We start from the raw sequence: 11,708 nt of genomic DNA on the forward strand, positions 1-11,708 counted from the left end.
GATCTGTTATAATCTTGAACATGAATGACAGACGGGTTTCTTTTCTTCTTTGTTGGAGGCTGATGAGATTTCTTTCTTCTAACATTTTTGTCATGCATCCTGGGGTTCTGCTCTTATAGTTCCCAGTTATGAACCGGGCGCCTTGTCTCTGGACTCTCTCAAGTTTTTGAATATCCTCTTTCAGGTAGGGGTCCCAGGCAACTGCTCCGTATTCCAATTGTGATCTCACAAGTGCGAGGTAGGCGTTTTGTTTGCACGACGTTGGGGCGTGGCTAAGATTTCGGCGGGGAAACACGAGGGTGCAGCTTGCCTTTTGGGTTATTTTGTTAATGTGTTTCCCCCATTTCAAGTCCTTTGAGAAGGTGATGCCAAGGTATGGGTTATCGTCGACTTGTTTCAGGACGGTGTTGTTTAACTTGTAGGTCTCATTGTACTTTTTAGCTGTGCTGAGGATGTAGCATTTGTTTGCGTTAAATTTCATTCCCCAATCATTAGCCCACTGTTCGAGACTATTCAAGTCCTCTTGTAGCGATTTTTGATCATTTGCAGATTTTATTGGTCGGTATATTAGACAGTCATCGGCGAAAAACCTAATCTGAGATTTTACTCATAAAGGTAGGTCATTGATGAAACAAAGAAATAGTATGGGTCCTAGCACCATTCCCTGTGGTACTCCTGATATGACTGGACATTCATCCGATGACGTGCCGTCTAGGACTACTTTCATGGTACGTTTTGTGAGGAAATTACAAAGCCATGTGTGTAAAGAGCCACGAATTCCATAATTTTCTAGTTTCTGCAGGAGTTTTTGGTGGGGCACAGTATTAAATGCTTTGGAAAAGTTGAGGATGCCGATGTCTGCCTGAGTGTTGGCATTCTGGAGTCTCAACAGGTCGTTTACAGTTATTAGGAGTTGGCTTTCACATGAGTATCCTTTGCGAAACCCGTGGTTCAGGTCAGTTAGGATGTCATTGTTTTCAAAGTGGTTCATCATGTTCTTACAGATTATATGTTCTAATAGTTTGGATATTACAGACGTCAGTGAGATTGGACGGTAGTTGTCTGCTTTAATTTTGTTGCCTTTTTTAATACAGGTGCGATGTTTGCCTTCAGCCAGTCATTAGGGAGCATCCCGGTGTCGACCGATTTTTGGAAAATTATGCATAATGAGGGGGCCAAACTCTCAGCACACTCCTTTAGTACTGTGTTGGGGATGTTATCTGGACCTGACGCCTTAGATGGATCGACGTTTTTCAGCAACTTTTCAACTCCTGAGATGTTTATGTTGATATTAGTAAGAGATTGGTCACACCTCTGTGATGTCGGTGGGGTGGTTGTATCGTGTGGATCATGAGGGGTAAAGACATTTAAATTGATCCAAGAGGATCGTTGCTTTATCCTTCCCCTTAATGTACAGGGTTTCATTTTCTTTCAATGGGGCTACACCAATGGAATCGTTTTTCTTGCTTTTTATGTAGTTCCAAACTGGCTTGGTATTGTTTGTTTCAAGTCCTTTTTCTATGACAGTGTTAATGTGCGTCCATTCTGCTTGCCTTATTTCATGCCTACTTTGACGCTGCAACGATTTGTATGTATCCCAGGTTCCGCTCAGTTTAGCCTGCTTGAATGCTTTTGCTTTGTGTCTTAGTAGTGCTCGTATTTTCCTGTTCATCCACGGCGGCGTTCTTATATTTTTATGTACTTTTTGGGGAATTGACTCCTTGATTGCACTGAGTAGGCAGGAGTGAAAATGGCTCCACATTTCATTTACATCCATACCGTTTTTGTGCTGTTCTGTGATCTCCGATTACAGTCCCTCGATTCGTTTTCGTAGTGCGGCCCAGTTGGCCTTTTTGAAAAGGTATCGTGTTTTGGGGGGTTGCTTCATATAATTGGGGTTTAGTGTGTTTCAGTAACAACGCAGGCATGATCTGATATTCCTGGTTGTGATGTTGTTGAATGGATCAGTGATGAATTGGATACGAAAACAAGATCTAAAATATTGTCACCGCGTGTGCATTCTTCGTGAATTTGTGTGAGGTGCGCTCCTGCTGTAATGTCGATGAGGCTTTGTTGTATTGCACGTTGTGGGCAGACAGATAACGTTTTTGAACCGTCCCAGTTTATATCAGGACAGTTAAAGTCTCCTGTTAGAATCATTTGGTTTGGAGTTTTTTCTGAGTTGATTATTTCAAGCGATTTTTGCAGTTCTACGATGTCAGTTTCGTTTTGATGGGGCATGTAGAACGATCCAACAAGGATTTTTTAAGGCCTTCGATTTTAACGCTTACCCAAATTATCTCACAGTTAGTTTTGAACTTTGTTTGCTCACAGCCTGTGAGCTTTCTATCAACGAGAATGAATACTCCACCTCCCGTCGCCTGGTCTCATCGTTTTCATTTTCACTTCCTTCATCTTCTGCCTCTTCTCTAGGTAGTTTTCTGTCATTTCGGAATACCTCGTATTCTTTGGGGAAGATTTCACATGACTTAATATTGTCATTAAGCCAAGACTCTTGTCCACAGACAATGTCTGGTTCATATTTGTCAATGAGTGCACAGAGTTCAGCTCTTTTGTGTACAATGCTGCGCCAGTTCACTGTTAGAATTTTTAGATTGTTATTAGTAGAATTTAAATTATTGCATTTTAATTTGACTGAGTTGTTTTTGATGTTTTCTTTGGCTTCTATTTGTTTTTGTTTTTGTTTCCTTCCACCTTTATTTCCTCTTTTTGTTATTTTTCTGTATGCCTTGAATAATTTAATAGATCTCAAAAGGTTCACTATTTCTAAATTCGGTGTATTATTAATTGTGTGTCGTATTGTACATAGGTGTTGGGGTGAATAGTTATAACAATAATTAGGTGTTGTCATTCTCGGTGTTCATCGTCGACCGTTGTAATAAGATTTAAAAAGCTCACTGTTTTTTTCCTTAAAATCGTAAAACGTAAACAACAATGGTCTTAATAGATGATAAAATCCTTGCAAAAATTTTATAAAACTTTAAAGTATTGCTAAATTAATTGTTTAAAATCCACGAATTTTCGTCAAAAGCAGCACAAACTCATACGAAATCCTCTGAATATGAAATAAAATTCGTCCTGTATAGAAATAACAGTTAAAACAGCCGTAAAATGAAGTAATTTTAAGAGCTCTGTGAAAAGCAGCCTTCCAGCGCTGAACACATTACACACAGTGAAATGAGTTATCATTGGAAATCCCTTCTTAGGGATTAAGTTAAAAACGAATAAAAATGGGTTTAAAAGGTAAAAATTACAAATTAAATTTTAAAAAAATAAAAATTTCAACACATTGGAGGCTTGTACAATGCAAAAACCTGGAATTGTAAAAATTCAACCTCAATAGCAATTAGTTAAAAATCTTCAACTTATAACCAAAAAAACAAAAACAAAAAAAAATTAAATAAAAATATATATATATATATATATATATATATATATATATATATATATATATATATATATATATATATATATATTATCTCTTTAAAAAAAAAAAAAAAAAAATATATATATATATATATATATATATATAATATATATATATATATATATATATATATATATATATATATATTATATGAGTAGTAGTAGAAAGCTTCGCAGTCCGAATGACGCTTGCTGAGAATTGTGTGATTCATGATAAGTATAGCTGCTCTCTTCATCCATGTTGTTAATTGTTTCCATTGGTCACGGTACTGGGCCAGAGTTTTGAGACTGTCAAGATCTTATTGTGACTTAAGTACAGAGGGCACTGCAGTCTTTCTTAGTTCTTCAGGGATTAAATTGGCCTCATCTGAATCCAGAAATTTCTGATATGTAGAGAGGTCCTGGTTCAGGGTAGTTACTTTTGATGTTGGTGGTCTCCCTACATATTTGTTGCCATGAAGGAAATATTCTGTCATTGCAGTTTGGGTTGGGATGTTATCTTCTCGACGTAAGATGTGACCAAATAGCCTCCAACGCTGTTCTTTTATTATTGTACTCAGGCGTTGGACCCTGTTTTTTTCATAGAGATCAGTATTTGTAATTGTCTCTGGCCAATAGATTCCGATTACGCAACATAATTGTTTGCGGTGGTATGAATCAAGACTTTCTAAGTTCTTTTCTAAGTTATATATATATATTAAATAAATATATTAAATATATATTAAATAAATAAAATGCTAAATTTAAAAAAAGGGAAGGAGACATACACATTTCGAGTACAGACCCTTAGACAGCACAATTAAGTGCAGCATAGAATAAAGAGAATAAACACAGTGCATATAAAACTATTTAATTGTTTTTTTTCATTCTATATCTGTCTATTTTGATGATGACGAGCAGTCCCTGCCTAAAAAGTTATCTCTAATCAATAAGCACTTACTGTGGATGCTAAAGACAATGATGAACTGGTAGTACTGATGGCATCTTCCCTATGCTGTGGTTGTGAATGGTTCCTATCTTCCCTCCTCACTGATGCTGAAGGAGCTTCTCCAATATCTTGACTCCTCGTTTTGGACAACCTCCCTGGTACATTGTCCATCCCTCCTCCCCTGTCCTCTCGAGACTTCTGCCTATTCATGGGTACTGGCTTATTTTCTAGAACTGGTGGCTCTGACTGGGCTTTGGAAGAATCATGAGAAGGTGTTATCTCTCCACTGTTCTTAGAGGTTTCTCGATCTTCTGATCTTCGTGGAGTCATATCATCATCATGTCTTGCTCCAGCACTTCTTCCATGGCCAGAGGATGATGAAGAATATTGTGAGGGCACCGCTTGTCCTCCTCCCCCATCGGACACTGGTCTGTATTTCTTCTTAAGTACCAGGACTTTTTCACCCTGAGAAAAAAAACACACAAAAAAAAGAAATATTTAATTGACAAATCATTTTTTTTTTAATTTAAGGAAAAAACAAAAAAAAACAAGAACCCACCAAATTAAAAGACCAACATACCAAACCTCCCCTACTCAAAATTTAAAAAATAAAATAAATTTAAAGAACAAGAAAAATCAAAAGACCACAAAATAAATGACCAAATTTTTGTGTCACTTTATTGTTATGAAAGTCTCCCAATTGCTAAATTCATTAGCACACAAACAAAAAATTCAGTCTCACTTTCCAGAAGTCCGCTTTTCTGACCCCCCGCCCCCCCCCCCCCCCCCCCCCCAATGGGTTCGTTCGACGGTGCTGAAACATGCGAACTGGTCGGACTCTACATCCTGTCACAACTGCAACATACACACACATACATCGGCCTCTATAGAGATGACGGACTCGCTATAACCAACAAACGACCAAGAGCGAACGAAAACATCAAAAAACAAATCTGTAAAATATTCCAAAACAACAATTTGAAAATCACGATAGAAGCGAACAAAAAAACAGTCGACTTCCTCGACATCACATTCGACATAAAATCCAATTCATTCCAACCGTTCAGAAAACCAAACAACACCATTAGCTACATTAATAATAACAGCAACCACCCCCGTTCCGTCATTGAAAACATACCAAAAAGCATAGCACTGAGGGTGAGCAAACTTTCGGAAAACAGAGAGATATTCAACGTTGCAGCCACCCCCTACAAAGAAGCACTCACAAAAAGCGGACACAACACACCATTTGAATACACAGACGCCCCTCCTCTCATGTAAACCTCAACACACAAGTGAAGAACGCAAAACAAGAAAACGACATATTACTTGGTTCAACCCACCTTTCGACAAAAACGTCAGCACAAACATTGGACAGCAGTTCCTGAAGTTAATTGATACACACTTTCCAAAAACCACAAGCTACATAAAATTATCAACAGGAATACCATAAAAATAAGCTACTCGTGTATGCGCAACATAGAACAAATTATTTCAAGCCACAACAAAAAAATATTAATAAACCACTGACAAGAGCAAAACCCACCCACCAGAAAATGCAACTGCAGAAATAAGGAACAATGCCCGCTAAACAAACAATGTTTAGAATCAAGTTTAATTTACCAAGCCACAGTCACCGAAATTAAAACAAACAAGCAAGAAAAATATGTAGGGTGTAGGACTAACGGAAAATAATTTCACAACAAGATACAACCTCCACACCTCAACATTTAGAAACACTAACAAAAAAACATCCACAAAACTCAGCGAATATATTTGGAAATTAAAAGACAACAAACTAGACCACAACATTTCATGGAAAATTTTATTTAAAGCAACAGGATACACACCAACATCAAAACAATGTAGCTTATGCCTGGAAGAGAAATATACTATAATCAAACACCTTCATGAAGCCACACTCAACACGAAAAATGAGATGTACAATACTTGTCCACATCGCCGGAAGTTCTTGTTAATCAACTATAAACTGGAACCACTTCAACAAACAACAACAGTCAACTCATGTAACACACAGTCCTGACGATGGCTAATTGGGCCTGAAACATTAATGTAGACTGTCTCAAACATTGTGGTAAATATTAAAAATATAATTCGCTCCATTGCTACATTTCGAGCAATTTTCGTACCATATTTGTATCAAACACGATTCAATATATATATATATATATATATATATATATTCATCTACACCTTAACAATATAGTGTTACAGAATCATTTTTACATTTGTCCTCATTTAAGAGCCCTCTGTCTAAGATCTCAGATCATGTAAGTGTAAATAGTCAAGGAGAATAAACTTTACAAGAATTCTATCTTATTTCAGTTTTTTTTCTATCTTGTATATTCATCCTTCATGCAAGTTTAGTCATCTTTTAATTTTATTCATAGCTAATCATCTACAATGGAGCTCTAGATGAGTCAAAGGGATCAGTGTCAATAAACAGAGGGAAGACAGATGTTTATCTAAGCCAAAATCTCACCCTTCAAGTGACAGGTTTAATTTGTAATGTTTTTATTTTTATGATTTGTTACTATAAATGTAACAAATGCTCTATGGGGTGGAGTTCTCCAATTTGGACCCCCAAAATAGTTCTCTTAACTCAATGACTTCTATTGGCCGAACACCGAGAGTAATGTGAAAATAACTGTTGCAAACACCATTCATCTAACATTTTAAATAAAATATTTCTCCATTATCACATTTAATTTGCGTATTTGCCCTGATCCATGGGCCCTAGCCATTTGTCACAATCCGGACACTAGTGTTGGGTTATTCGATCACTTGTATTTGATCAACGCTGCAGTGCCGAGCCACGAATAATTATCAGGACGTTGGTCACAGCGAGTGGTAAAATGGGACTGGAATAATTCCAAACGATACTGAATCAATGTGTCCGATACAGAGTGCTTGTGTTTCTTGATTCGGTCCAAAAAATATACTCAATGGAGATGCTGTTTTTTTTTCTATGCATCGCTCACTCACTTCAATATACATCATCTATAATATTCATTCTACCTCCCACTTATTCTATCTATCCTTTCCTGTAACTCATTAAACTTTTGTATAGAATTGTTATTATTGTATTGGGTGTTACTATTGTCTTGACTCACTTGCTAATACAATTAATCATAAGGAACCTTAAGGTTATTCTTAATTACTCCTAGATTAAACCTGAGCCGTTTGTAGTGTAGGTTAAGTGGCAAAGGTGGTAAAGATAGCCATAGTGTACATTCTAGGTTCAAACCCAGACTATTGAGCTTATCATTTGGATAAGAACCCACATAAAGCACAAACCCCTGCCACAGAGTGTAAGGTGAAAGCATGGCATTTGTATATATTTTAAAAACAAAAAAAATCTTTTTCCAGACAAGTATTTAATACTACTAACCATTTACGTTAGATCATTCAAAGTTTCTGAAAACCATAGGTTTGATACATGCCAATCATGGTAATAATGAGACTGGGGATTGGCACCCCCACCCAGCCCAATATTAAACAATACTTCCTTTCCCTATTCCCCTCTCCGGAGGTAAAATAAATATAAATCACTTTTTAAAAAGTACCCCCCCCCCCCCCAGCAGGGACCATGTCATTTCGAAAGTGCCCAACAATCACATGAGAACGTATCAGAAATCTCCAGTTTTAGTATGGAGTTTGAAAGAGAGAAAAAAAACAGAAGCGCAAGCCTTAGAGCCACAGTTCTTGTTACAAACTAAATATTTATTAAAAAACCATGGCTTTGTATCTAAACTCGACTAATATAAGTGGACAACTGAAATAGCTTATTAAAGTAAAGGAAACAATCTTAACTGAGACAAAATGATCACAATACACTTGGTGGTGGTATTTTATATTTTCAATTGTGATATCAGCTCTGATGATGGCCTTCGTTGCCCTTTCTCTGCTAGCTCTGAAATTGAGCTTCCCTCATTAGATTTTACAGACGGATTCCCATAGAAAGAAAATCCTTTCATTCTAGATGATTGTATCCATAGGCAGCACAAGCCTTTGGCATTAAAAACATTTTGTGTGGACTTGGCCACAATCAGTTGACAAGAGAAGTAACAGGATAATATACTCGTGACGCCATCGGCATCGGTCTTTAAACACAATGACATTAAAAGTGTACTTTGCTATAAACATTAATTACAAATATTTAACAAATTTATCTTCATTTTTTTTTTTAAATATCAGATTTCAATCTGTATAAATCATACATTTGTTTATTGAACTATTATTACATAAAAAGTCAAAAGTAAACTATCAAAGGGAGATAATGGTAATGGCAGTCGCTAAAGCTGATCGTTTTATTATATATTTTTTGTTGTTTTTTTAATCTTAAAAAAGTTATTAATTAATTATTTTTTTAATAGTTATACAAATGCTTTCCTCATATATCCTGCAATTAGGCCTAGTTTAAGCTGATGGTGGGTTAATCATAGCCGATGAAGTTATCATTTTATTCACAGGAAATAGAAGAAAATTAGCACCATTCTGAAGCAGCAAAGAAATTACATTTTGCGATTGAATTTGTTTAATGCAATGGGGGGGGGGGGGGGGGGGGAAGAGGAGAAATATAAACTTAAGCCAGGTGTCTGAATTGGGACAAATGTGTGTCTGCATGAGATGGAAAAACTGGGTGATTTGGTGGCAAACGCTTTCAACATCTATTCTAATAAAGAATTTTGTTTCTTTGGATACATAATAGGAACGCCAACTTTAAATCTGGCTCACAGGAGTTTCAGACACCACTCGTAGGAATTTCAATGCCGAAAGAGGAATTTCGCACACAAGAAAAAGATATTGGGATGGTATTTGGCATTGTGTTTACATATTGTATAGTTCTAAATAGATAACTGATTAGAATTATATTATGATACATAAACACATTGCCAAATACAATCCCAAAGTTTCCTTATTTTAAATGGCAGAAGACAATAGAGAATAAAAATATTTTTTTTCGCGGCGGTGGTGGGGTTTGAACCTGCGACCTTGTTGGTACGACAACTCCGCCTGGCAGGTGAGAGCGTGGCTCTACCGTGTGAGCTATCCACGAACACAAAAATATTCGTTTCAAACTCAAAGTCATTACTAGATCCCTCTCTCACCCACTTCTTGAGACCGCCGATTCGTTCGTACACCAGCATCGCGAATAATTTTGACCAGCAGTTAAGCTTAATAGCCAATATTCTCAACACAAACATATAACATAGAAACGATTGAGACATTGAGTATGCTCCGGTGTATGGGGTGAATTTTTAATTCAGAAAAGTGAGTGGAGCAGGCACTTATGTTGGTAACAACAAGATATGAAGTGAATAGAAAAGTGCCAGAAGACAATAGAGAATAAAAATATTTTTTTTCGCGGCAGTGGTGGGGTTTGAACCTGCGACCTTGTTGGTACGACAACTCCGCCTGGCAGGTGAGAGCGTGGCTCTACCGTGTGAGCTATCCACGAACACAAAAATATTCGTTTCAAACTCAAAGTCATTACTAGATCCCTCTCTCACCCACTTCTTGAGACCGCCGATTCGTTCGTACACCACCATCGCGAATAATTTTGACCAGCAGTTAAGCTTAATAGCCAATATTCTCAACACAAACATATAACATAGAAACGATTGAGACATTGAGTATGCTCCGGTGTATGGGGTGAATTTTTAATTCAGAAAAGTGAGTGGAGCAGGCACTTATGTTGGTAATTTTGTGTTCGTGGATAGCTCACACGGTAGAGCCACGCTCTCACCTGCCAGGCGGAGTTGTCGTACCAACAAGGTCGCAGGTTCAAACCCCACCACCGCCGCGGAAAAAAAATATTTTTATTCTCTATTGTCTTCTGGCACTTTTCTATTCACTTCATATCTTGTTGTTACCAACATAAGTGCCTGCTCCACTCACTTTTCTGAATTAAAAATTCACCCCATACACCGGAGCATACTCAATGTCTCAATCGTTTCTATGTTATATGTTTGTGTTGAGAATATTGGCTATTAAGCTTAACTGCTGGTCAAATTATTCGCGATGGTGGTGTACGAACGAATCAGCGGTCTCAAGAAGTGGGTGAGAGAGGGATCTAGTAATGACTTTGAGTTTGAAACGAATATTTTTGTGTTCGTGGATAGCTCACACGGTAGAGCCACGCTCTCACCTGCCAGGCGGAGTTGTCGTACCAACAAGGTCGCAGGTTCAAACCCCACCACCGCCGCGGGAAAAAAAAAAAAAAAAAAAAAAATATTTTTATTCTCTATTGTCTTCTGGCACTTTTCTATTCACTTCATATCTTGTTGTTACCAACATAAGTGCCTGCTCCACTCACTTTTCTGAATTAAAAATTCACCCCATACACCGGAGCATACTCAATGTCTCAATCGTTTCTATGTTATATGTTTGTGTTGAGAATATTGGCTATTAAGCTTAACTGCTGGTCAAAATTATTCGCGATGGTGGTGTACGAACGAATCGGCGGTCTCAAGAAGTGGGTGAGAGAGGGATCTAGTAATGACTTTGAGTTTGAAACGAATATTTTTGTGTTCGTGGATAGCTCACACGGTAGAGCCACGCTCTCACCTGCCAGGCGGAGTTGTCGTACCAACAAGGTCGCAGATTCAAACCCCACCACCGCCGCGAAAAAAAAATTTTTTATTCTCTATTGTCCTCTGGCACTTTTCTATTCACTTCATATCTTCTTATTTTAAATGAAGTAAAGCGCCAAAACCTAATCGTAGAGATTGTAGTACTGGTGGTAGTGAGGATGATGTGGTGTTAGTGGTTGTAGTAATAGTGGTAGTGATGAAGATGTGATAGTGGTTGCTGTAAGAGTAGTAGTGATGATGATGTGGTGGTGGTGGAGGTGGTTGAAGTAGTAGTGGTAGTGAAGATGCTGTGGTGGTCGTGGTTGTAGTAGTAGTGGTAGTGATGATGATATGGTGGTGGTGGTGGTTGAAGTAGTAGTTGTAGTGATGATGATGAGGTGGTGGTATAGTGGTTGTAGTAGTTGTGGTCGTGATGATAATGATGTGGTAGTGGTTGTAGTGATGTTGATGTGGTGGAGATGGTGGTTATAGTACAAATGGTAGTGATGATGTGGTAGTGGTGGTTGTAGTAGTAGTGGTAGTGATGATGATGATGTGGTGGTGGTTGTAGTAGTAGTCGTGGTAGTGATGATAATGTGGTGGTGGTGGTTGTAGTAGTAGCAGTGGTAATGATGATGTGGTGGTGGTGGTGGTTGTAGTGGTAGTGATGATGTGGTGGTTGTATTGTTGTAGTAGTGGTCGTGATGATGATGTGGTGCTGGTGGTTGTAGTGGTAG

At 37.7% G+C, this 11,708-nt stretch overlaps 1 protein-coding gene across 1 annotated transcript in view; it reads right to left on the reverse strand.

Moving 5' to 3' along the window:
- The window catches only part of LOC144976542 (uncharacterized), a 66,950-nt gene that overhangs the window by 42,136 nt on the left and 13,106 nt on the right, over positions 1–11,708 (reverse strand). The window contains exon 3 of the mRNA XM_078920837.1: positions 4,388–4,840. Coding sequence (XP_078776963.1) covers positions 4,388–4,840 — 453 coding nt within the window. The remainder of the gene's footprint in view (positions 1–4,387; positions 4,841–11,708) is intronic.

Source organism: Berghia stephanieae, chromosome 7 (assembly GCF_034508935.2).
Source record: "Berghia stephanieae isolate SIO BIC M18660-M18661 chromosome 7, UCSD_Bste_1.3, whole genome shotgun sequence".
Lineage (NCBI taxonomy): Eukaryota > Metazoa > Mollusca > Gastropoda > Nudibranchia > Aeolidiidae > Berghia > Berghia stephanieae.